The 27,923-nt window shown below is 36.9% G+C and overlaps 1 protein-coding gene across 1 annotated transcript; it reads right to left on the bottom strand.

The window, feature by feature from the left end:
• Nucleotides 1-538: 538 nt before the first annotated feature.
• On the bottom strand, nucleotides 539-16,386 carry LOC109108126 (neuronal pentraxin-2-like). The gene is given in 5 exon segments (XM_042720862.1): nucleotides 539-2,165; nucleotides 6,196-6,375; nucleotides 12,128-12,372; nucleotides 14,078-14,294; nucleotides 15,973-16,386. Coding segments are annotated over 5 exon segments (1,284 nt in total). The 3' UTR covers nucleotides 539-1,937.
• Between the last annotated feature and the right edge of the window lie 11,537 nt (nucleotides 16,387-27,923).

The raw sequence follows: 27,923 nt of genomic DNA, 5'->3' as shown, positions 1-27,923 counted from the left end.
AGTAGATTACATTCAAATGAAAGAAACTGAGTATTCAAAAGAGTTTTATCTCATTGCAGTGCATTTCGGTAGAGCGGTAGAGCTCTTGTAGCCCAAATACAAACATGTGTCAACAAGGGAAATGCACTAATGCATTATTAGTGTCTATTGTGTAAGAACGCTGCACCACAGTGAATTTCACAGACTTTTAACTGGCCTTTGTGCACAACAAGTTGAAAGATTAAATGAAAACATCCATGTAACACAGCGAGACGGAGTGAGAGCGACAGGCCCAGCGGTGCATTTAGACGTGAAAACACAGAAACGATGCCGAGGACCACATTTACATAAAGTGCCCCATATATATATTGCACTGCTCTACTTCAACACAAATGTATGGTTTGAAGTCGTCTAAATAGATCAAGCACAAATAAAATCAGAAAGCACACAAGTGAATATTATGATAATAAGCACATTTCTGTTTAGGACCATAACTACTTTTTTTTTTTTTTTTTGGTGACATTATTATTATGATAATAAGCACATTTCCCATTTTCAGTTTTTTTTTTTTTGGGAGTTCTCAGAGTTGATTCTCATTATTGTAATTACTGTAATACTGTTTTTATTTCAAGAAAATTACAGTAAAATAATATTTACGTAAAAAAAACAAAAAACAATGAAGGCAGTACTACACATACTACCAGGACTACCATAAACACTTCACAATAAAAATATATATATATTTTGCATTACACTAATGAGAATCTATGGGAAATGTGCTTAATTTTAATTAAAATAATGTTAGAATGCAAAAATGGAATTAAAAACAGGCTTAATTTTCTTATGCTAAATATATTTTCTCTTTTTGTTCCTTTTGATTTTGGAGAGAAAAATAAGACCTTGATAGGTTTCGTGAGATTCACCCATTTGTAGCATCAAACTGTCAGATAAATCAAACTTCCTGACGTTGCACTTAAACAAGTGCAAACGCTGTCAACCTCATTAGTGCCTATCAGTATTTCAGTTTCATCTCAACATTTTTTTTTGTTTTTTGTTTTTTCAATAAAACATTATTAAAAAAGTATAGCACACATTCCCAGTCAAGTTCTTACAGTTAATCTCATAACGCCATGATCTCTTCATGTCAAAATCCCTCATAAACGTTTCAAAGACACCACAATTTGGGATTCACAAACTGAATGAAATCAAACTAGCTTGACGAGGTGAAGCACTGCAGCCAGACCTTCTCCTGGGAGCTTCAGAGAGCTGCAGGTCAGTCCTTGGCGGCTTTGCTACTTTAAGGTTTCTGGATGTCAGATCTGCTCGAGACGGCAGCTGGTGAGGGACAGCGACATAAAAGAAGATTTTTAAAATGCGAATGTTCCCTCCACTAATCTCTGGATCACATAAAGACACTTCTGTCTGAATGCCTCTACATATGTGCAACGTCACAGTCTAACTCATTCGTGAATTTTTAATAAAGCTTTTGTTGAAACTATGCAGTTGAATTTTTTTTTCAGGGGTTTGAAGGGCATCGGCCTATACACAACATGACAAAAGCTCAAAGCAAAAATGGCAAAAAAATCCATCTTTTACTGCAGTTCTTAAAATACCCATGAGTTTGTGGAGAGAAGAAGTTTTTGAAGGACGCAACACAGAGAAAAGCATACATAATATCAACAAGAGTTGCTTCAGCCAGAGCCGCAAATACTCTATTTTGACCTTGAATGTGCAGACTGATTTTGTTTTATTTTTCTAATTAATCATAGTCATTTAGATACTGGTCAGGCTGACAGCAGTCTCAACAAGCATAAAGCAAAATAGAGGACGAAATAATCCTTTATTTGAAAACATGTAAACGTGTGTTTCTTTTGAACCATCTTTGTAAGTTCCCAGAGCAGTATTGGTACGTGGGTTACCTCTACAACGAGAATGCTTCCAAATTGACAGACGTGTCCTTAGGAATCAAAGAGACGGTCTTCACAAATCTCCAGTGCTGCTTTTGTGGCACCGCCAAATACCTCCACGTTGGCATCGACCCATGGCACCACGTTGCCAGGCATGTAGGCTGAGCAGTTGGCCATAGCAGAGATGTCTATAGGACGCAGGACTCTGTCCCACATGTTGAAGTGGCTTAACTCTCCTACGAAGGCTTGAGTGGCATCAAATCTTCCACCTACGATGTCCTGTGGAAAAATAGCACGTCACTAAACTAGGGATGCAGTAAAAACAGTAATATTATGAAGCATCATTACAATTTTCATTAACTGTTTTCTATTTGAATATATTGTAAAATGAAATTTATTCCTGTGATGTAATGCATCATTACTCCAGTCTTCAGTGTCACATGATCCTTCAGAAATCATTCTAATATACTGATTTGCTGCACAAGAAACATTTCTTTTTATCAATTTGGAAAATATCAGTGCTTCATAGTTTTGTGGCTACTAATAAATTTTTATTCTTTGATGAACAGATATTTTGTAACATTATAAGTATTCACTTTTGATCAGTGTAATGCATCCTATTTGCATAAAAATACCAATACCTTTTTTTTAAAAGAAAGTGACAATGTACAGTACATATTACAATGTAACAGAATATTGTAGATTGTAACTGTAATTGCAGAATATTAATTAACTCCATGTACTTACCATATGGTTAGGGTTATGATTAGGGTTTGGCTTAGAGTTACTTGCATGCAATTATGCATCATTTATTGTTATTATAATAGTAAGTATATGTAACGTGTAACAAGCACTCCTTAAAATAAAGTGCAACCTAAGTACATATTATGTGGAACAGGACTGTAAAATAAAGTGCTACCCATTTGTTTTATTTCATTGTTCTTTTCATTTCATTGCTTTCATATTTTTAGAGCACTGATTTAGAGCACTGCATCTAAAGTCATACACATTCAGTCAGAAGCCATTGTGTTTTTGAGTGTCCTGTCACAAGGGCTGCATTTTAAATTTAATCAGAGTCCTACAGTATGTTGAACTCTTAGAAACCAAGGTCCTCCTAATTTCACTATCAGGAAAGGTTTATCAATCAACTAATTGTTCAGGCAACGTACAAACTGTATTACCAGCTGATTTTGAAAATAGCTTTACACATTTCTAAAATCTTGGACTATCAGTGTTTTTTTTTAAAAACTCAGCAAACTGGGACTCTGCTCTGATCCAAACTCTAATGAGCTGCCTTGCTGTCTGTTACAGTATGTAACCTTCTAATGCTAACCGATGGAAGCTCACAGGAGACTACACTAAAATCCTCTGCATGGGAAATTCTGCTGAGACCTGAAGTTAGTTAATCTGTCTACATACTTTGTAGCTAGCTGGCTGAATAAAAACACATTAGGTGTGATTCTACAGACATCTGATATTCCTTTAATGCCAATCAACCCAACATCAGCCAAATCCATGAGTTTAGCCTGCTGGGTAAGGAAACCAAGTTGATATGACCCAGTTTGGCTTAATAATTATAATTATAATTATGATAATCATTATGATAATCATTCATAATCAGTAACGTAGTGGTGCTGGGTTGGGAATGCGGCATGGATGAGATCACGCATATAATGCAAGTTTAAACGTTTTTTGTGGCACTCAGAGGAATAAGTTTATTAAATATAAGAAAACTAACTGAAGCAGAGAAAAGAGAGGATTTTGAAACTGCTTGAAATAAGGAACTTTTTTTTTTCTTGCGTTAAAACCAGTTGAGTAGTGACCAGGAACTGAAACAGCCAGAATGGTGATTAAAAATGCTTTAAATACAGACAGTAAGATCTTGTTGATTTACATAACTTTTTTCTAAATTTCACTGTTTATTACAGTCTGTGCATTTTTGGCGGCACTCTACACCTTATGCTTTGGCCATAGTAGGTCTATTTTTGTTGGCAGTCAATAAAAAATATACAAAATAAATAGCTTAACTAGTAGAGTATGAGAACAGTAATGCCAAGGACGTAGGTTCAATCCTCAGGGAACTGATTAAAATTCATACCCTGTGTGCACTGCCAAAGGCAGTAAAAGCATTACTAATGAAGTTGATGAATTCTGTGATGTTTTGTGGTTATTAGTTCTAAAACAATCCATATGTTTAATAAAATTACAGAAATGTGTATGATAATATCAACATATCAAATATCAAAATTAACTTTGCATATAAGACAACTGTCAATCCTTCAGAGCAATGCAGTTAAATTGGCACTGATGGTTCCATGAAGAACCTTCAACATCCATGGAACTTTTCCATTGAACAAAAGTTTCTTTATAGTGGAAAAAGTTATTTAAAGGGGTCATATGATGCGATTTCATGTTTTCCTTCATGTTTTCCAGCTTGTTACAAGCTGTTCGTGAATAGATAAGATCCCTAAAGTTGCAAATACTAAAGTCTCAAACCCAAAGACATAATCTTTATAAAAGTTAAGACTCGTCCACGCCCTCCTGAAATGCCTCGTTTTTCAAGACTTGTAACACGCCCCCACATGTCTATGTCACGATGTGGGAAAATTTGCATAACGTCGCACAAATTTTCATGCAAAGAAAGAAGGCGTAACTTTATTGTTGCTGACACTGCCGCCGCCAAGTTGTGAAGACGCTGTTTTTTTCTTTGCGAAAATGAAAAAAACTTTGTTTGGCCTTCCAAAATTGGACCCGATTAGAAATCAGTGGTTAAGTTGTATTTACAACACTGTTCCAGAACAGTTCAACCCAAATATTGAGATGTGAGTTGCGGATTTTATGGAGGACTGTTTCCTGAGAGAGTAGACTACAATGCCGGCTGTTCTGACTCACAGTCTGTAAGTACATTTACATATGTAAAGAATTTGCCACTGATGATTCAAAGGCGAGTTTTGAGCAGTGTAGAGTAGCACTTGTTGTTTGTTGTTTCTCCAATCACAAATGCAGACATGTTTTTATATTTACGCTGCCTGATGCAACACAACACGTACAAAGACAGTATAAGTCATTGTAATCTGTAATTATGTCCCCACTGGATGCTACAAATGCCTAGTTTATAATGGGTTTGAATGTTATTGTCTAGTTGCTCCGGGAGACGGCATCACAGTATGGTAAGGGGCGTAACACTTCAGTCACATGCTTGAGGTATTCGGCTAATCACAATGCACTGGATAGCTGACCAATCAGAGCACACCTCGCTTTTCAGAATGGTGAGCTTTGTAAAAATCGACGTGTTTTATAAAGGTGGGGCATAGAGGAGCAACAGTAATGTACATTATGTGGAAAATAATGTGTTTTTTTAACCTTAAACCACATAAACACATTTCATAAAAAAAATATGTTCTTTTTAGCAACATCATATGACCCCCTTAAGATTATTAGAATGTTCTTCACACTAAAAAAAAGTGTTTTTTTAAGAACTGTTTATTGTAGGATTCTTTGGGAATGGTACTTCTATGGCATCACTATGAAAAAACACCTTTTGGAACTATTATTTTAAAGAGTATTTTAAATAAATATGTAGCTTACAACACAAGCATATTCATTTTTAAAAGAGTTCCAATTTTATTGCACAACAGGAATGGCCCAGGGGTTTAAAAGAGAATTAATATTCAGCAGGATTATTGCTGAACTGCACTGACACTATCAGATGAGAAAAAAGTTTGAACGCAACTGACACTAACTTTGCAACATCAACACTTATTGAACTGAACTGAATCAACACTGAACTGAATAATGAGCTGAATAATGCTGATTACACTATTATCTTCTATAGAGCAGCTTTACAGCTGAAATTGAATTTATTTTATAATGATGAATTACACAACAGTAACCCTGTTATATTTTCCTGCTTATTAATGTGTAGCTAATTTGAAATAATCTGTATTGTATAAAGGGCTATATGAACAAATTTGACTTGATTTGACCCAGCTAACGGCTATTATTCTATCACTTCTTGCAATTTAGGTCACAGATTGTGCTTTTTTATCCACTGTTAAGCAGTGTGAATGCACTCAATGATCAAAGTAGCTCAGTGTAGGTGACCAGCAGATTATGTGTCACATGTGGATTTTGTGTGCTTGCTATCTGTGTCACATGTAACATTTCTCTCAAGAAGTCCCTGAGCTCTCAGTGCTGCTGAGAGGTGACGTCTTCTCATCATCGCGTGTGAAGACTTATTATTATCGTTGCATGTCTTCCTCGTGGGGGATCAGCTTTTTTACGTTCTCTCTCACCCTTATGCGCTCACCTGTTCTTGGCCCAGGATAATGACTCCTCCAGGTTTAATTGGGTGCCAGGGGGCCAAGTTCTCTCCAGTCCCTAGTCTCTCTCCATCCTGATAGGCCTCCCAGAAGCCGTCTCTGGTTGTCCAGGTGATGCAGATGTGATGCCAGCGGCCATCACTCACGGAGAGAGGAAGCTGAGCTACCTGTAACAGAAAGGACCAAACCGTAGGGGGTTATTACTGTGGAAACTGATGGTAAAAAGTGCATATTTAAGAAGAAGTAACTGCTTTCACAGTAATTATTCAGTAGATGTATGCCGGTTTCCTGCATTGTGGCCCTAAAGACATAATCCTGAAATGCCTCACTCTAACTCACTTCCCATCAAAGACTATACCTAGATTTGCTGAAGAAAAAGTATAAGTGTGTTAGTCGTCGTCGTCACAATGCTAAGGTGTTTTGAGCTGTTATGCGGTTGCTAAGGCTGTTCTGGGTGGGTGGCCTTGTCAAAAGAGTCCAGCCTTGATCCCTAAATATGACTCAAGTTCTTCTTTACATGATAGTCTATGAGTCTGATTGCTTAGAACTATAATATCACACCTCTGCTCAACAAGCTGCACAATTTGAGGTGCAATTCATGTCCGTAGCACAACAGGATGTTATGCACCAAATTTAACACTCAAGAGGGTGTGTTTGTTCAGATTGCTAATCATAAGTGAAAGAAACGTATGGTTTTTCAGCAACAATCAAAATCCAAATTACATTTAATTCAATCCAAATACAAAAAATTTGCAAACACATTCAAAGATAAAAAATTTGCTCACACAGATTTTGCAATGTTAGTCACTTGTATTTGTCATGTTGACCAACAGAAAGCTGCTTGGTTTGGAAATGACTTATGTGTAAGCTGCACTTCAGACACCGACTACTGAAAACAGGCAATAGACCGCTTCTGGCCAAAATATGAGTCCATAATCCATAATAAAGCTTCCTCCAGTAAAAAAATAAAAAATAAAATCCCATGTTGCCCTCTCACATCAAAATCCCTCAACATGTTTGTTTTTCATACTGTTTTGGACATTTTTTTTTGCTTGTACACGGTGATTGATCTGTGCATATTTCCTGATTCAGAGGAGATGACTTTTTCAATGGAGATAGCATTATTATGGATTACGGGCTCATATTTGACCAGAAGCAATGGTTTGAAGTTAAAACGTCTCAATGATGGATTTGTTTCTTACAAACACATAGCCTTTCACTACACAGAATGTTAATTGATGGACTGGAGTGGTGTGGATTACTTGTGGATTATACAGCACCCATTCATTGTAGAGGATCCATTGGTGAGCAACTGATGAAATGCTTAATTTCCTCAAATTTAGACAATTTTCAGGAAATTTTCATTTTAGGTTGAACTATTCCTGAGTACACTTTTTTCCATTGACTTCTATTCATACAGATGCAAATGGGGGAGATAGGAAACACAACCTTATGCAAATTTTGCTGCGTTCAGGGAACTCTGTTTAGGGAACTCTGACCTTAGGTTCAGTTTACATTGTCTTCACAGGTCATCGTGTGACCTCTTAGGGTTTGGATTACAGCGTTGCAGTAAAGTGGAGTAGATTGCATATTTTTAAATTTTTAATTGCGTTATGTTTGACATCATATTATGACCATTGCAATGTCTGTAGAAATTTTGCATGCTCAACGTCTAGTGTGCAGCTTAAGGGAGTCTATAAAGTGTCTGGATGAATCATCTTAACATAAACAGCCCTCTATAAAGTTGTATCTGATGGGCCACATACTTTAAAATAGTTTATATACAGTAGTTAATCTCCAAGCTAGACGCACATTTAGTTTGACAGCTACTGCACCTTGAGACTAGGCCTTTAATGCACTTAAGCTGAGCATAATGCAGAAAGTATGAAAACACAACATTCAGACAGAAGTAACGAAGCACTGAGGTGTGATGCATTCACTGGAGTGGGAAGAAGCACTGAAGACACACTCGACAGGTAATCACATTCAGCATGGCAGCTTCTCTCTCGATCCTCGTCACTTTCTTGTTCTTTCCAGCTTGACGTACACTCTCACACACACACGAGTACATGCACACACTGTACATGTATAATGCATGTTGTGCAGGGCTGCGGGGCAAGATGCCTCTCTCAATAAGCAAGATGCCAAACTGACACTTCCTGAGTGAGGTATCAGGGGAATTAGCAGGGCAACAGAGTTCATTCGTTCTTTTTAGTGCTGTCAAACGATTAATCGTGATTAATCGCATCCAAAATAAAAGTTTTTCTTTACATAATATATGTGTGTGTACTGTGTATATTTATTATGCATATATAAATACACACATATACAGTATATATTTTGAAAATATTTGCCTGCATTTACATGTATATATTTATATTCATATAATTTATATTATATAAAAATATATTTATTATATAAACATAACACATTTTTTCTTAAATATATAGGTGCATGTGTGTGTATTTATATATACATAATAAATATACACAGTACAAACACATATATTACATAAACAAAAACTTTTATTTTGGAGATTAATCGCGATTAATCGTTTGGCATCACTAGTTCTTTTCCAATCTCTCGCTCTCTCAAGACCCTCAGGTTACACTCAACAAAAAACAGTGATGGCGCAATCTCCTCCACAATGATCCAGAGATACAGCATCTATGGTTACTGAGACATGATGACCTCATTTACAGATGAGATATTGGAAGTTAATTTTCCCCAGAGAAAAGCAGCTCAGTTTCATATTCTTGATTTAGAACCACAAAGGACATATTTAATTAATTTATGTGTGCTTTAATACTAAACTTTGAAATCATCGAGGGTCTTGTGCAACAACAGTCTCTGAAAGCTAATCAACTAACTTTGAAAATATTTTGTGTGTCTCTCTGCAGCCAACATACATAGTCAACATGCAATATCTTTAAGAAATGGGTTTGTTGAAGTTGTACAAAACAATAAAAATCTAAAAAAAAAAATCCCAAAGACACTCAAAAAATTAAAAAACATCAACCAGTAATAGTATGGCAAACTTTTTAGGCATTTTTTGCATGATTTATCTTTAAATAGTATTTCACATATTATTGACAGATGGATCAACTGGGTATTTAAAACTAGTGGAGTATCCTGTAAAAATAAAAAATAAAATTGGTGCACAAAAGCACTACAGTGTTCTGAGCAATTGTTTATTGGCCTAAGTAAAAAAAAAAAAAACCTACCTAACCCAGGCTAAAAGACTGACCATAAAACTAGTCTTTATTACATTCTGGTCTCTGGTAGACACTAGTCCCTCCATGCTAGTCTGTGTACTGTACAGCAGGCTAAAAGACTGACCATAAAATAAGAACATTACTTAATCTTTAGAGGTGTGGGATGAGTTATGTGCTAAAGTTTAACACCATTTTAACTTTTTTTTAACTTTCTAGTAGTCGAAGAATATATACAGTAGAGAAGGTCAATATATCAGTTGATATTTTGCATTTTGAAGGCAAAAGTTTTTCTTTTTAGTTATTAAGTGTATTAAGCAGCACTTTTGTTTTGCACATGATCCAAGCTGTGAACTGGCTGCAAACAGGGAGAATCACTGAAGGTGCACAATCATGCAACTGCATGTCATAAGCCCCTTTCACACTGCGTTTCCGGCAAATACACGGGTAATGTGTCCCGGCATTTGTACCCGGGTCGCTAGATTTTGCTCTTTCACACTGCCAGTGATTACCCGGAATATGTGAGTGCGTTCACACACAACCCGTAAAGGTCCCGTAAAGACACGTGATATCAGGGTGTGATGTGTAATGTACGAGTCGAAAACACTAGGCACGTTAACTTTCACTTAAGCTGGCGAATGATCTCAGCTTCAGCGCGGAAAGTAAGGAACTAACTGATCTCTGCTTCGTTACAGTTTGCGCATATTTTTTCGTTGCGAACGTTGATCTGCCTTCAAAACACGCTAAAAGAGTCGTGCGATAACGCGCGTCATCACTACGACACGGCATTAGTTCTGGCTTTTGTTCACACAGCGCTCGTTCCGGGACTGAACCCGACAATGTTACTAGGTCCCCAACCCGGGATCAATCCCGGAATCAATCCCGGGACGTGTTTGCTTTCACACAGAAGTCGACCCGGCAATGTTCCGGCAACACTCCTAACACTACTTACATCCTTAAAATTAATATATTGACTGTATACTGTAAGTAAAATTAGATTTATCTAATTAGTGAGTGCACTGGTAACAGTGTTTATTTCCTTTTTATTAATGTTTTAGCAATTTCTTTGTTTTTGAAAATGCCATAAAAAGATTCCAGAATCAAGAAGTCATAAAATATAAATCTGTTTATTTCTTTTACAGAATTTTACTGCATTTTTTTTCTAGAGAATTCATTTTTAAATGCTTTATTTTAAATCATTTTAGTAAGTATTATGTAAAATCAGGGCTCTGAACCGGTTCAAGGAACGAAAACGAAATGGAAACAAACTAAATTTTGATGAACAGAACCAGAAACGAAATCAAATTTTATAGTTCCGAACAGAATCAGAAATTTGAAATATATATATATATATATATATCTCATAAAATATATATATATATATATATGTGTATGTATGTATAGTTGTGCTCATAAGTTTACACATGTTAAGTTTCATGAGATCTCTTTTTTTTTTTTTTATTATTATTAACATTTGCATATTCTGCATGTAAACTTATGAGCACAACTGTATATATACTTTTTAACCACAAAAGCTCATCTTGCACTAGTTTGACTTCACACATTACATAGTCATGTTGGAAAGGTCACACGTGATGTACAGTAGGTGGAAGTACTGACCCAGTGTTTACAAAGCGAATGTGCAAGGACTAAGTCAAACACCCTTTACAAAGAAAGGTAAAACGATGTCAGACAATTTTGATGTTGGAGGAGAAAATGATATGGAGTTTTTTGCCCTACCCTACCTTATTGAACTGGAGTTCACAAACTAAGTACTAACCACGCGTGACCTTTCCAACATGATTACATAATGCGTGAAGTCATGGATATACATCACAGAGCTAGTGCAAGGCAAGCATTTGTGGTTAAATAGTACATTGATTTTAAATTTTCTTTTTTAGAAAATGACAGATCGTTTCACTAGATAAGACCCTTATTCCTTGGCTGGGATCGTGTAGGGCCCTTCGAAGCTGCTTTCCTCAAAAACCTTAATTTCTTTTCAACTGAAAAAAGAAAGTATTGAACATCTTGGATGTAAATTATCAGGAAATTTTCATTCTGGATGTGAACTAATCCTTTAATCCTCGTAATGAGCAATTTTAAAATTTTATGTCTCTGAGCTACAGTATGTATGGTAAAACTTTTTTGAAATTTTGTGCCGCATGTATGAAAAATAGTGTGTGTGTGTGTGTGTGTGTGTGTGTGTGTATGCGTGTGTGTGTGTGTGTGTGAGCATAGTAGTTGTCCTGAGCTGTGACAAATTAATTTTATAAAAGTACAAATATTCAGTGTAGCCTCAATTAACATAAGTTCAAGAAAACTACACAACAATTATACACTTGATACAATACATGAAATTTAACATCTCACACCACATGGCAGTTTAATTAGTATTTGATCTTCAAGCCCCTTCGTGTAATTTGTATTAAAATAAAAATCAGGCTGTGAAAACCTTTTATTTGAGAAACCTTTAGGGACCATTTAAAATGAACTAGCATATTTTTCTATGAATCATATTTAGACAAGTGCTATTTTTAAGACAAAAGCACCTATGATATATTGCCAGGTTTTTATTCATTGTCAACAAAACAATTATTATTTTAATTAGATTGTTATTCAATACTAGGAAAAATCTGACATTGTTCCAAAGAAACACAATGATTAAAAACACAAATAGCTTTGCTGTATCTCATAAAGGCTCACTTACCTTATCATTGACGAGCAGCTCCATGGGGCTGTTTCCCCACTCTATCAGCACAATCTCATTGGCTTGTCCCGGGACGCCATAAGAGAACGGGGTTCCGATTCCAGGACTGGCACTGGACTTGAGCCACATACACACAGTGAAGGCGTACATCTCTGGCAAGCTCTTCTTGATGCGGCCATACAGGTAGTTGGTGCGCAGAGGCAGAGACACCTTAAAGTCCTCTGGAGATTTGAATGCACTGTTACCTGCAAAGAGAATCAAGGGAGAGGTTTACACTGAAGGATGAATTCTGAATACAACAGGATAATGTGGCCATCCAGTGCTTACAGATGGGGCCTGCATAAATCCAATATCCAAAAGGCCAAAAGGAGCAGTCAAGCCAAACAAATGATTGTAAATAACCAGTTCATTTACATGCAGACATTCTCACACAAAACTAAATCTGCCACAGCCAACACATTCTGCCACGGTGGTACCTTTGTTTCACCTTTAAACATAAAATTGGCCCAATGCATTGAAGTTTATGCAGTGAAGCATTAGCTTAAGGTTTCCCCTGATGCTGTGTTGAGCGCTGGTCAAGCAGTGACCTTTCAAAATGCAGCCAATGATTTACAAGCAATATGCATGATGGATGCACTGCTGCCTTTGCCATGACTGCTCCCCATAACTTTGCACCTAAGTTGAAATTTACCCATGTTTATTAGTTTATATTACCATTCAAAATTTTGGGGTCAGTAAGATAAAAAAACAAAAAACTAATACTTTGATTCATTAAGGAAGCATTAAATTATGTAATAGTGACAGTAACAACCTTATCTCATGACAAAAATGTACCTAAGGGGACCTTTTTGCAAGATGCGCAATACGTAGCGCCATGTACGTTTCGTGACATATTTGATGTTAAATGTCCACTGAAAATAACAGCTAAAAAAATACCTTTATATCCAAAAACTTAAAAAAAAAAAGATCACAAATACTAGCTGTACAAAAACGATCACAAATGCTAGCTGTTTTACCACCTGTAGTGTGGTAACAGCAGTGATATGTAATTATTGGTACATATATCGCATCTTGCGAAAAAGTTCCCACAGGTACAGAATGTTTTCTTAATGAGATCAGGTAGGGCAGTAAAGACATTCATAATGTTAGAAAAAATCTAATTCACATGAATGCTTTTTTAAACAAATTTTTTTTTAAATGTTCTGTTCATCAAAGAATCCTGAAAAAAATGTATTGCGGTTTCCACAAAACGATGATGTTTTCAAAATTATGTTAGAGTGATTTCTGAAGGATCGTGTGACACTTGAGTAATGATGCTGAAAATTCAGTTTTTCATCACAGGAATAAAAACAGAAAACAGTTATTTTAAAATGAAATAATATTTCACAATATTACTATATTTTTTAATCAAGTAAATGCATCCTTGGTGAGAACAAAGGCGTCTTTTAAGACCATTAAAAACTCTTTCTGACTTCAAAGTTGAGCGATATTTATTTAATTATTTATTGTTTGTTTGTTTTGTTGTTGTTTTTTTTCAATACTTTCTCATCCTTTATTTGCTGTCATGCGATGTTTGTTTAGTATGCTTTCCCCTCAAGGACTGCTTTTGTTCTGTGATATATCAAAACAATCGGAAGGACTTTTTTCCTCTTCTAAGCTCAAATACATATTTTCGCTGTGAATATGTGTATATCTCATGCATGCTTTCTTTACCAGCTCGTTGCCCTTCGGTGGTGCTTTCTGCAATGGTTTCATGTGGAGTTCAAAGTGTATGGCGCTTACATTGAGTGAGAAAGGGCTTTGACTAGTCTACCATATCCCATACTGGGGACAGCAGGTAAAAAGAAGATGTTTTGAACTGGTAGGGCACCACATCAGTAAGAGAAAATGATGGATTCTATTTCATTTGACATGACTGACTGAATAATTCATGTCTGATAGCAACCATACTTTTCTCCAGCTCGGTGATCCTCTCCAGCAGTGAGTTGAGGGTGTTCTCGGTGCGCTGTCGGTGAGCGGTTGTCTCGTTGTACAGCTGGCTCTTTTCCTCCTCGAGTTCGGCCACTCTGGTCAGCAGCTGGCTCTCCAGGTCAGTGAGACGGCGCTTCAGCAGGTCTCTCAGCTCATTGGGAAACATCCCACCTGTTGTGTTGGCACGCAGCTGCTGCTGCAGGACAAAATACACCAAATATTAATCTGCCTCGTGCTGTTATAGCCACAAAATTGTTCATAATGAACTGCTGGGGATTTGTGAGATGCTGAATTAATGTTGAACGCTTTAAAGGGGGGTCCCACTTTATATTAGGTGTCTTCATCTACTATGTACTTCCATCAAATTATATTTAATGTTAAATTATATTTAGATGTATGTAAAATTTAAATGTTTATTATGTTAGTCAAAAATATAATTTAAGATCACCGAATCAACCTAATTATATTAAGTTATACCAAACAAACTATTTTATATGGGTTGAGTCAAGTAGAAATATCTCTTTATGTTAAAAATGGAAGGTAACCACCTTTTTATTGTAGTTACAATGTACGTATTGTATTCAGTGCTGTACTACAAAACACTTGCTATTATTGAGGTGTGAAGAATGTAATGTTAGGAACAGGTTTATTAGTATGGGTAGGTTTAAGGTAGGGTTAAGAACAAGGGTCAACAGTGATATTATAGGTTACACTTTATTTTAAGGTGTCCTTGTTAAAGTGTAATTATACTTTTAAGTACTGAGTAATATTAATTAACTACATGTACTTACTATATGGTTAGGATTTGGGTTTGGCTTACTTGCAAGTCATTATGCATAATTAATTGTTTTTATAATAGTAAGTACATGTAAAATGTGTGTACATGTAAAAAAAACAAATTATTCTGTAGTTGTAATTACAGGAATTATTTACAGATGTAATTACAAGAAGGCGTTTTTAAATATAAGCACACAATAATTGTACATAGTTGAAGACACCATGTGGGTCCATTTTTTTTTTTTTTTTTAGTTAAAATGGTTGTTATTCAGTTTGTAGTTTTGTTAAATTGGTTTATTACATGTAGAGTTAAATGAAATAAACTAATTTAACCCCACCAGAGTGAAAATTAGTATTCCTTTTTATCCAGTGACCCTGTATGAATTCAGGTTTTTCATATTGGCAATATTCCATATCCACTTGGCTATTAACAATACGTGATATGTCAGTTGAGTAATACACCAAAATCTTCTAGTAGCCTTGTCAATTGGTGCATTTAGTTTCAGCAATTCTGCGAATGTATAATTTGCCCTTTTTGTATTTTATGTGCAGCTATCCGCATTATACAGTATGAGTCTTTGAAAAACGCAGTGGTCACTGATTGCAATTTCAGCTGAAACACTCTTGGTTCCAAAATGGGGTTTGTGCATCGATGCCATAGAAGAACCATTTTGGGTTCCCCAAGGACAGCTTTCAGTTTACAGTTCTTAAAAGAACCGCTTTTTGAAGGACATTTTAATAACTAACTTTATCATTTTCACCATAGGCCTAAATAACTTTAGTGGTTCCATGTATGTTAAAGGTTCTTAATGGAATCATCGAATCTTTTTTAAACGTGACGAGCAAAGTTCTTTGCACTATCAGTATATCTTTAAAAAATGGCTAAATCTGTATCTGCTTACTACTTCCCATCTCCAGATAGAAAAAGTCCCTCGCTCCACGTAACATGGCTCTTATGACCTTGTTTTGACAGTCGTAAATCAAGCATCACTAATAAGCAAGACCAATTTCACAGATCATTAGAGCTCTATTTTCCTTAAAAGAATAAAAAAACTCTCTTAACATTCCCGTTAGCACAACTCAGCATAAACTCTCACCTCCAGGTTCTCCAGACGGTCTTTGAGGCTCTGCATGGTCTTGCCCAGCTGCTCCACAGTCTCGGTGGGGTCACGCGGCAGATCGCCCATCGTGTTTTTACTATAATCCTTCCTGCGCGCGCTGCCCCGCGACTTGGCGTCCGCCTCGCAGCGCGCGAGTTTGGAGTTTAGCTCTTTGATGGTGCCCTGCTGACTGACGATAGTTTCCTTTTGCTGCAGGATAGTCTCTCGAAGCTGAATGATAGTATTCCGCAGCTCTTCCTCCTGCGGACTTGTGCTTTGGACCCGGTTGGTCGTTTCCACCGGGCAGCTGAGGTCGGTGCCCGCTGGCACGGCGGTGCACACGAAGCGGTTTCCCTTTGCGCCGCTCGCGCCAGCCACTTAAAAGATCCCTGACGCATACAAAATCACCATTAAAAAAAAAACAAAACTCATCACTACCTATACTAACAAAACAGTAAAATATTCCACAATAAAATCAGATCTAAAAAAAAGTTTAGCGTAGATTCCACAATAAATCAGATCTTTAAAAAAAATTGAGTTTGTTATTTAAATAAAATGCCTATAGCTCCACGACGTCGCGCTAATAAAAATCAGTCAAAACAAGCACAAGACCGAAAAAACAAAGATTAGCTGTAGTTAGCCTGGAAATCCAAAGCTTTTTCCAGTACAACCCGAGTGCTGCTCTCTTCGCACAGTCAGTGAATATGTTAAACAAACTGTTGGAGTCCTTCTCACAGACGCGTCAAACGCATTTAACTCCCTGTCACTTTAACAAAATCACTCGCAAACAAGTAGCTGTCCAAACGAAGAGCGATTTCCAGAGCGGTTTCTGGCGTTAAATGCCGACTGTCAGCGCTTTTATGCCTGTTCACACAGTCGGTGGTGCTGAACGGACAGCGGCGCTTTTCCGGATTAATATAGAGACTCAGGCGCGCGCAGTTTGGCTCCGCCAGAGGAGCGCGCGGATTGACTGAGCTTCATCTACGTCACTTACACACGCTTGATGCGAGTCACGCTTGTAAATTATATTGTCATGGCTTTTTCTGGCTTCCCGTGAATGTCACGTTGAATAAACAGTGCGCCGAGCAGATGCAGAGAGCTCCTTAATAAACTGCAATTTCAGCCAATAACTGCTTCTCAGCCAGTTTAACCCCCGTGTTCTGGAGAGATAACGTACTTCACCTTATGTTTGGGTCCAAAGATGATTCATATGTCAAGTTAAACCACCTTGACAACAGTTGGTTAAACTTAAAAGTTTTAGAAAAGTGAAGCTAATTCTGGATAAGGTGGTTCTAAACCTTTTAATTGGTCCCCCACTGTCAAAACACATACGCGCTCATAAAGATAATTTTTGTCTTGTACTTCTGCTGTGTCCTAATTAACTATTATATTAAATTATTATGTTTATTACATGTTAAATTACATACCTTACACTATACACTTAAAATAACAGCATCATTCGGGTATTTGAACTGAAGTACACTTCTTGTTGAATTTTTATTTTTTTGGAGTGAACACACTTCTCACAGTATTCAGGCTAAATAGGGTGGCATACGTCCTATTTTTCCTGGACATGTCCAGGTTGGATTTTTTTTATTGCCTAAAATGCCTGGGTTTCTTCATTGCTGAAGGTAATAACTGAAAATCAGTTTGACCAGTAGTATGCAGGCGCTGTACATAATCACCCGATCGTGGCGTGGCGAGCAGGTGGGATCTACAGAGAAGGGTCAAAGCAATGCAAATACACATTCATATAGGCTGCGTCCAAAAGGTGAAAAAATGCAGCCTCTGCAGGCAGCACACAGAGGTAGGAGGGCAACAAGGCCTGTCCAGATCCAGCGATCATGTCACATTCTGTCCACTAAGATTCTATAATTTGATTGATTTTTAATGGCAGAATAGATGCATCCTTCACAATCCTGTGCATTCGTTGAGCTAAAAATAAAAATGGCTTCTGACAGTTGCAGTTGGTGGTCCGTTTGTACATAAATTTAGGTTTCGAGCAACCTTTTCCACTTGTGATGTAATATGTAGTGAGAAATTAGTATTGTAGTACTTAAATATTTCCTTAACACCAAAACAAACAAAGGCAAAACCTAGACATTTTAGACAATTTAGGGACTACTTTAGTATAGGGACCAATTCTCACTATTAATAAGTTGCTTATTAGCATGCATATTATTAACATACTTTTTACATACTTATAAAGCACATATTCTGCATGACCATATTCTACATTCCTAAACCTACCTAATACCTAAACTTAACAATTACCTTACTAACTATTAATAAGCAGCAAATTAGGAGTTCACTGAGGCAAAGGTCGTAGTTAATGTTTTGTTAATAGTGAGAATTGGACCTTAAAACAAAGTGTGACCAATTTAGAAATCCCAGCCTGGACATGTCTGGGGAAAAGAAGGATGTGCGGTCAAACTAATGTTTAGTGTACAAGTAAGCACATTTGGATGCACCTCTTGTTTTATACAGAAACTATGGCTGACACTCTAAATAATTAAATCACAAATTAAAATAAATAATCACAATTTTACAAAACATTGCTCTTTTTTAATGGAAGAAAACAAAATAAATATGTAAAAAAGTGGTTGTATTGTAGACGTTCGTCAAATGCACAGTTTGTTACAATGGACGTTAACTTAAACTTACTAGTCTATCTGTAACTCAAATGTTTAAAATCAAATGTTAGTTGCTGAGGGGACATATTTAAAAACTGTCATTTTAATTGCTAAGTGACTTAAAATGTAATTGTTTTTTTGTTATTTTTAAAGACATTTTAAATTTGTACAGTAAGTTTTACTCAAGCCCCCTAGTGGTTGTTGCAATTTTTAAGTGTGGGTTATAGGGTATAGTTAATAATATAGCTAATTTAAACATGAAGTTAACTAGTTATGGTGTATTGTCATTGTATGGAAAAGGTCTGCCTGAAGTTTGTTTAAAATATCCTCTTTTTTTTGTTCCTCAGAATAAAGTAAATCATAGCTTTGGCTTTGAGACGTCATGAGGCTGAGTACTATAGAGTGAAGGGCCACTGTATGAACTTCTGACGTTCTTGTTGTTTTTTTTTTCACACCTAGTTTATATGTGGCCACTGTCTTCATCTTATGCGGCTTGAGATGCAGAGGCTTAATGGCCTGTTGCTGGCAGTAATACTGTTCGGGGCGGCCCGGGTCACGGGTTTGGTGACAGTTTCCATGTTCGTTTAGACACACGCAGCGGGTGGCTGCCACCTCTCCTGTGACTCCGCCCAAATTGGAAAACACATTCGAGTTTCTCTCTCACTCTCTGATCCAGGTGGCTGCTGTAAGCTTAGTATTCACACAGCTTATTCTCCAAAGCCTCAAAAAAACAAACAAAAACCAAAAAAAACAAAAACAAAAGGACGCTAAGTCTTTCAGCTTTTGCCAAAACTAAATTATTGACAGAGATGGGTAAATGTGTACACAGCGCAGCAACAATTAATTGTAATTCATGTGTAAGAATTAGCCCCAATGAAACAGCTTACACTGAAAATTTTATTTTTCGGAGTTAAATAAAACAAAGTTTATTGGAGTACGTACAAGAAAATACTTTTTCAGTCTTTCATGTTTAATTTTAATGTGTTAGCTGCTGATTCTTAATTCAAATTATTTATGATTTATTAGTACAAATTGTTTTTCCACCAATATATTTTATTTTTTCAGTGTACCACAAATATATTATTTTTATCCACTCGGTTCTGTTCTTCATAGTTATTTGGAAAATGTGTTATTTTACTAAGTACAAATATTAAGTACATATATGAATTTCTTCTGTGAACAAATCAATATATTTTGAAGAAGAACAACTCAAAAATGGCAAAAAGCCACATGAAAATGCCATAAATGCATTTTAATGTGACAATCCAAATCTTCTGAAGACATACCATGAATCTATGTTTAGAAGAGACAGAAATGTAACCCATTATTCACTGAAAATGTTCTCCACCACAACAGCTCTTATATTTCATTCATGTTTAAGACATTCAATTATAGCGCCTCATCAAATCTGATGATATAATTAGCAATTTTAAACCAACTATTACTTTAATGTTTGCTTGAGATTAGCTGCATGTATTTATAATGCACTGAAATCTATTTTAAGCACATAACATCTAAAGTTAGTGATGCATCTCTGCAAAAGCGGCCCCAAGGTCTTCCGTCTCAAATCACATCTGCGGCATTAATCTGTTGGCATTCAGCTGTGTCATATAACGGCTCTGTGGTGTCGCGTGCGTATTGTCACGATCTATGATCATCAGTGCTCCGCGTCACAAGTGTGACTCAGGACTCACAGATGCACACAACATGCTGATGCGTTCTCATTCACAGCAGAACTATGTGTCCCCTTGAGCGAAAATCTTCCAAACTTTGACAGGTAGACAGGGACGGGCTCCTGTCTGTTGCGATTTTGTGCCAATCATCCTCCCCAGCAGCCATACTGTCAATTTTATTAGGTAAGTACTCAAGCGACAGTCTCATCCTTTAAAAGATGCTGATTTGTATTCAAACATTCATTCTTGGCTTTTGACAGAGGCTGTTAAGATGAATTCCTACAATATACATTTGAATTTGCTCTGGGTTATTTGAGAAAGAACAAGATCAAATAACCCTTTAGTTCCTGAGGGTGCTGCTGCTCTGCAAACGCTGGGTGAGATTTGGATTAGAGACCCAGAGATCTCAACAAAGACATGATGCAATGCTTTTGGGCACAGTGTGTCAAGCTTGGTTGAAGAGTGTGTGTGTTTAAGCACATGTGTGTGTGAGAGAAAAAAAAGCTGTGCTCGTAACAGCATACGCTGCTTACTATTTCCACACTATGTAGGATACAGTGGTAAAAAGTTACTAAAAGTAGCAACTCAAGTAACTCTTGCAGTTTTTAAGCAGTGAGTAGAAGTTGCCTTCTCCCTTTTTTTTTCCAACAAGAAGTGTATTGTGAAAAAAAGCTTCATTGCTATTTTGTGTCATGCATACATTTACAGTGTATTCAAATGCTTTCTTTCCAATAATCTACATCTATACATCTACCTTTATGCTTTTGGCAGATGCTTTCATCCAAAGTAGCACTGCATTCAGAGCATAAATTTTATCAATCCATGCATTCCCTGGGATTCGAACCCATGACCTGGAGTTGCTAGCAACATATTGTCCTGTCTAGAGGAACGCTATACACTGAAATAATAATAATAATGATACAAAATTCATCGAATTTACAAAAAAAAAAAAAAAAAAAAAAAAAATTAAGGTAAGTGGTTGCAATCAATTTATTTTAGCTACCAAAATGTAACTAAAATAAATTGTTTGCAACCGCTTAGCTTGAAAAAAATTAGTATATTTTTTCCCAGTGTAATTTGGAGCTTCTGTTTGCTTAAAAAAAGAAAGAAAGAATGAAAGAATATCTGTCATGAATTCAAAATCTGTCATGAGTTACTGTGCTGCCCCCATATATACTATCATTCAGAGGTTTGAAGTCAGTTAAATTTAGTTTTGTAAAAGAAAGTTTAAGAAAAAATAAATATTAATTAACATTTATTAAGTAATGACACATTAAAGGGGTTCTATTATGTCCTTTTTACAACTTTTTTCAGCTGAAAATGCACCACAGAACATTTATTATTCCATGATGTAAAAACGTTTTTGGGTGGAATTGAAAAACATGCTGTTTTCATGTGTGTTTCTTTTAATGCAAATGTGCTGCTGCTCTCCACCCCTTTTCCAGAAAAGGGCGGAGCCTTTACGCCTTGTAAAGGTGTAACAAATTCAGCTTTGCACCACAGAAAGATATCACTATATATATTAAATTGAAATAACATTTCACAATATTATTATTTTTACTGTATTTTTGAGCAGAAGTTATTAAAGGGATACTCCACCCCAAAATGAAAATTTTGTCATTAATCACTTACCCCCATGTCGTTCCAAACCCGTAAAAGCTCTGTTCGTCTTCGGAACACAATTTAAGATATTTTGGATGAAAACCTGGAGGCTTGAGACTGTCCCAAAGACTGCCAAATAAATAACAGTGTCAATGTCCATAAAAGATATGAAAGTCGTCGTTAGAATACTCCATCTGTCGTCAGACGTGCAATCTGGGTTATATGAAGCGACGGGAACACTTTTTGTAAGCAAAGAAAACAAAAATAACAACTTTATTCAATAATTCCTTTGTCAACAGTCTCCTCTGTGTCTCTCCATATCACCGTATGCTGTGTATGCTCTTCTGTGTCATCCGCGCCATCTCAAGCCTCCAGGTTTTCATCCAAAATATCTTAAATTGTATTCTGAAGACGAACAAAACTTTTATGGGTTTGGAACTACATGGAGGTAAGTGATTAATGACAAAATTTTCATTTTGGGGTGGAGTATCCCTTCAAGCAAAAGTGACTTCTTATAAAAAAACCCATACTTTTATATGGTAGCTTCAGTGTTGTCAGTATAAAAAAGGGATAAAGAGAGAGAGAGATATTTATAGAGATGGAGTAAATTGATTTCCTTTTACAGTTGTAATGATGGGTTCATGTCACCCTGACTTAGCTCTTTCTATGCTGTGTGATATTTGGCCTGGGTTGTGAAATGGATTATGGTCTGTGTGTCTCTAATCTCCCTCTGCTTTTAAAGCCACAGCATAAAGCTCACGCTCATCTTGTTTTGCTCAGCATTTGGACAGATCTATCTAAAATGCAGTTTTCTGTATGTTTTATCTGTGTGTACTGTAAGTCTGGGAGCTTTCCTTAAAGGAATTATTCATCCCAAAAATGAGGGTGGGTAGACGATGAAGGGACTTGTATGACTTTGTTTTTATCCCCTCTAAGATAAAAAGAGAAGTTTAGTAGAATGTCCAAGCAGCTCTTTTCAATAAATATAAAAGTATTTAGTGACCATGGCTTGTCAAGCTCCTAAATAATAGTTCATACAGCATGTGCTATATTGCTGTTTATATCATTAGCCTTCTAATGTTATACAGTTTAAACAATGATTATTTAAAGTTGGAAATAAAACTCTTTTTGGAGTATGGAGGTAGTTTTACAAGAAAACACAGTTTCAAGTTTTCTACCTCAAAACTCCATCTTTTAAATCAATGTGTGACTTGCCTTTTTTTTTGTAATTGTTTGTGAAATTTACTAGCAGTTTCTAAGAGAAAAATACTTTTTACAACTATTTTCTTTCAGTGTTCAACGGCTTTGTATCAGAAACAGACCAAAATTACTCTCACTAAATACTCACTAAAATCATATCCATAAAATCTCATTTATCAAATCTATAGTGAAAACCTACTTTTGAACTGGACTGGTTTCTGGAAGCAATTTTTCCATTTGTAAGTAATGAACCACACCACCTAGCTCCAAGATGAATCACAACATCACAACAATTAATTTGAAGCATGAAGCTACTTGAAAAACTGAAAAAAAGGAACATGATAGTTGACTCACAATCTCATTCCATGAATCAATTTGAATTACATTTCTGAAAAAAGAAAAGAAAAAAAAGCATATGATTAAGAGATGGTTCACCCCAAAATGAAAATTCTGTCATCATTTACGCAACCTCAAGTTATTTCATACCTGTATGAGTTTCTTTCTTCTGCCTAACATAAAAGAAGACATTCTGAAGAATAGAAAATTCTTTAACAATCTCTGAGCTCTGAGCTTGGTAAGTCTGTGTTGAAAGGTTTACACTTCAACTCCTAATTCCCTATGGAGAAAATGAACAGGATCATAACTTGGGAACCCTCCTGTTGCTTTTTCGTTTGACTCATAACCAGACAAACCAGCAGTTTGAAAATATAGAATTGTGAACGAAACGTTCCTCTGAAGAAAGCCAGCCACATGGGTCCAGAATGACAGGGTGGTGAATAAATAATGACAGATCTGACATTTTGGGTGAACTAACCCTTCACAGTGTCCTAATGGAGTCAGAATACTGGCCAACAAAAGCAACCCAGAAATTGATATAAATATTTTATAAGGCACCGGTGCCACTGGAGTCATGCAGAGATTTTTCTTTGCTGTGAAATCAGAGTATTGTGCACAGTAAATCACTGAAGGAAAGTAAGTGGGAAGGCAGATGAAACATTGCTGAAATACAGCACTTCAAGAGATTACCTGCATTCTCCATAGCAATATTTTATCTCAAGAACACACACAGCTTAGATTATCCAAATATCTATTTCTTCTGTTGAACACAGCAGATTCAGACGTGACAAAAGCACTTTGAACATAATTCCTGTTTCTCTATAATGAATAATCATGGTCCACCTGTCAGTCTTGTTTTCCATTCCTAAGATAAAATAACAGGAGAGGTAGCAGTACTTGAATGAAATCAAATTGACATTTCAAAAGCATGCAGAATCCAGTATGCTTTGATGTGAAGTGTGCCGTCAATAAAGAAGTTTCAGTATTACCAATTTCTCTGAGTACAAGGCAAAAACCACAGCCGAGGCCTGAAAATGTGAAATATCTTCCTCAGAGGGGCATGTGTGCTGACATTTATGTCACTGACTCTGTGGTTTACATCAAATATTGATGTCCACACCACAAGTCATGACCTGTAGTCTACTAAACAGACAGAACCAGTTCCTCTGCATCAGCTCCCTAGTCTTTCTTTAAACCATTCATTAGTAGTGTCATTTAAGTCAAACGTGATTTACTGCTGCTGTATAATAATATGATGTATTAGACTTTTTCTGATGCAAAACTGCAAAATTAAAGTTGCAGTGAATTTGCTTTTGGCAGCCTAGGGAGGTAAAATAGTGTTGTGATGGGTACTTATGTCACCAATGACGTTATTTAGATTACGTGTCACTTAAGGTGTGGTTATGAGTACATCACATAAGAAAGATTGGTGGGATCTCTAACTTGTAGATCCTCTTTCTGTATCATCAACACAAGGAAGACACAAGTGTAATGGAATTGATTTTATTAACAAAAGATAGACAAGAGTAATCAACAACTACTAAATGAATAGCATGAATGAAAAGGGATAAAGTGCATAAGATGCATAAAATGCAAGTGATTATGTTGGGTGTTGCTATGTCAGAGTTACGTTATCTTATGGAAAAATCAACTGTTGCTACACTGAAACAAATAAGGTGTAGAACCTTATTATGCATCAGACAAATAAATGAGCTATTTATCATCAACGGCAATCAGCTATATAATACCTAATGTAAATTAGAAAATATACTGATAATATACAACAATGCCAAGGTCTCTGGAAGAGGTTTGGATAAGTGATAGTTACGTTCTCTGTGGTTGAGTGAGCAGTCTGGAGGCAGTGACGTCTTCCACTGGTTGTGCTAGTAACAATGCAGTGGGGAAAGAAGCAGGAATCCGTTTCAACATCCTTGAACACGAAGCACTGTAGGATGCTGATCTCCTGCATCACAAAAGTGTCCTAAAATCTGGAACACACAGATGTGGCCCTGAAGTAGGTGCAGCAGGTCCTTGCCTGGAACACGCAAGCAAAGGTACCTTGGAGTGAAGGTTTGCTCGCCGGAGCTAAACTTTGTTGCTGATGTCTGTGTGTCTTCTGCCTCTCTGTGCTAGAGACTCAGAACTTGGTCGATGCGCTTTGTCTTAAGGAGACTCAGGACGTGGTGCATCTGTTGTTGTCTCGCTGGACGAAGACTCTAAACATAGAATATCTCTCTTCTCACAGGCTATATCCCCACCTCACGGGCCAGAGAATTAGAAGTGTCTGTTGAAAGGGTCCAGGACTTGGTATCTGTTATTGCCTCTTCCCGCATGGGCCAGAGGCTCAGGACATTGATGTTTCTGTCTCTCGGGATGGGAGACTCAGAACAAGTGTATCTGCTATTGTATCTGCTCACCCTTGCAGGCCGGAGACTCAGAACGGTTGTGTCTGTTGCTGTCTCTTCCCTAACGGGACTCAAACTCAGAAGTTGTTGATCTGCTATTGTCTCATTGGACGTGCCGGAGACTCAGACCGGAACATGGATGATCTGTATCTATCTCCAGGTATCTGTTATTGTCTCTCTCCTTACAGAACCGAGACTCAGAACGGTTGTGTCTGTTACAGTCTCTCTGTAAGTGCCAGAGACTCAGAACAAGGAGTGTCTTTTGGGAAGGTACCATTATCTCTTTCCGATGAGGAGGAGATTGCAATCTGGCACTTCTACATTTCCAGGCTGTGGCTGGCTGTTTCCATCAGAGTGGGGGGACACGGTGTGGCCCATCCTTCTTTCCTCCAAGGGAACGTATTTGCATAGTTCAAACACTCATTTAGAAAAGTGTCACTAAATTTTACCAGTGCATCATTCACTTACCAAACCACAACCAGAATACACTTACTTGCATAACAATCCTAGACTTACTGTATATGGGAGGGCTCTCTTCGACTTGGGACAACTGTAACATACCCAAAACAGCATCAACCACTCAGCAACTCCTTAAAACTCTCTGCACCACAATATCATGGAGGTATAGATTGGCTGTTTTGACTTGAATGCAAACTCCATATGCTGGCAGTACGTTTAGCATTCTTCAAAAAAGGTCAACATCTGTTTCCAGATACTTTCTTGTCATATCAGTTCTTCTTCCACAAACATTCCATTCATATAAGTCCATCTCTTCGATCAGTCCATGCTTGTAGGTCCATTTGGTTCCCATTCCCGCTTTAATAATTCATCATTCTGACATACAGCAGCAGTCTGTTGTCCTCTTCTGATAATCGCTCAGGGCCTGTGGCGGCTCACTGCCGAACCACGTGTTTTCAGTATTTCTTCATGGGCAACTGCTACACGCATGTTTCCAAAGGTGTTGTTCAGTTGGTGCTGGTTCATCACATGCCCGTCTTATAGCTTCTCCACACTCTGACAATGGCCCTAACAGCTTGTTGTTATACAATGTTGGTGGAGATATTGAGTAACACGGGCGCTGACGTCCCACACAACACATGTCTGGGCGTTAGGTGTTGGCGGTGGTCCAGGCTGGAAGCGTGAGCTTGTGGTCATTATCGTGTAATCAAATTCATGTGTGGTGTGATATCACTATTTAATGCCGCCGACTCACTGATGTTGAGTGGAAAGTCTTTTCAATGCTTACATTATATGTAATATACATTTGAATGTGAGATTATAATGCCACCCATAGTCCATTGACCTACTCATCAATTCAGTATGTACTTTTAATGAGCTCTTGCATTAGGAAGCACCAGGGATTAATTTTTAATCTCCCTTTTAAATGAGGAACCACCAAGCATGCTTTTTTTTTTTTTACGTTTGACCTCTAGTTGACTAAACATTCATGGACAGTCTAATGTATATTGAATCTGTAGCACAATGGCATCGCTTCACGAAAATGAACTGTGGTTGGACGTTCTACATGTAGAATTGGCCAATTCTTGGACAAAACAGACAGTGAAGCCATCCAAAATTTACGCTGATATTCTTTTATGTTGCAGATGCTCATATTTTCAGTCCCTTAGCATCTATGTGCAAATCAAACAATACTGGCAACACACATATATTTATGGAATGAGCATCACATCCAGAAAACAATCCAGTAAAGTGAATGCAAAATGAATCCAGTCATGTTTTATTTACTCATATTTTACAAGCTGAATGTAATATCATTATAGCGCAACATGTGTTGTGGTTAAATGAAAACATTATACATTTTTAAACATGCATAAACAAGGGCGTAATTCCTTGTGTAAGCTGATACACATTTTGGTTTGGTGACAGAATGGAGAAGCAGAGATTTCATAAGCGCCTGAATAATACCCCGCATTATTCACAGTGGAGCCTTGTGTCTGAAGAACGGATTTACAAATCTTATATTTATCATGGTAAATGGAACTGTTTCCATTGAAGTGTCACTTCACATTAACCAACGAGGCCATCGATTGAGACAAACAGGCTGAGTCACTTCATTGTCCTGAAATTGTAATGATTTA

Source organism: Cyprinus carpio, chromosome B3 (genome assembly GCF_018340385.1).
Source record: "Cyprinus carpio isolate SPL01 chromosome B3, ASM1834038v1, whole genome shotgun sequence".
Taxonomy (NCBI): domain Eukaryota; kingdom Metazoa; phylum Chordata; class Actinopteri; order Cypriniformes; family Cyprinidae; genus Cyprinus; species Cyprinus carpio.
This window is presented reverse-complemented; position numbering and strand designations above follow the sequence as displayed.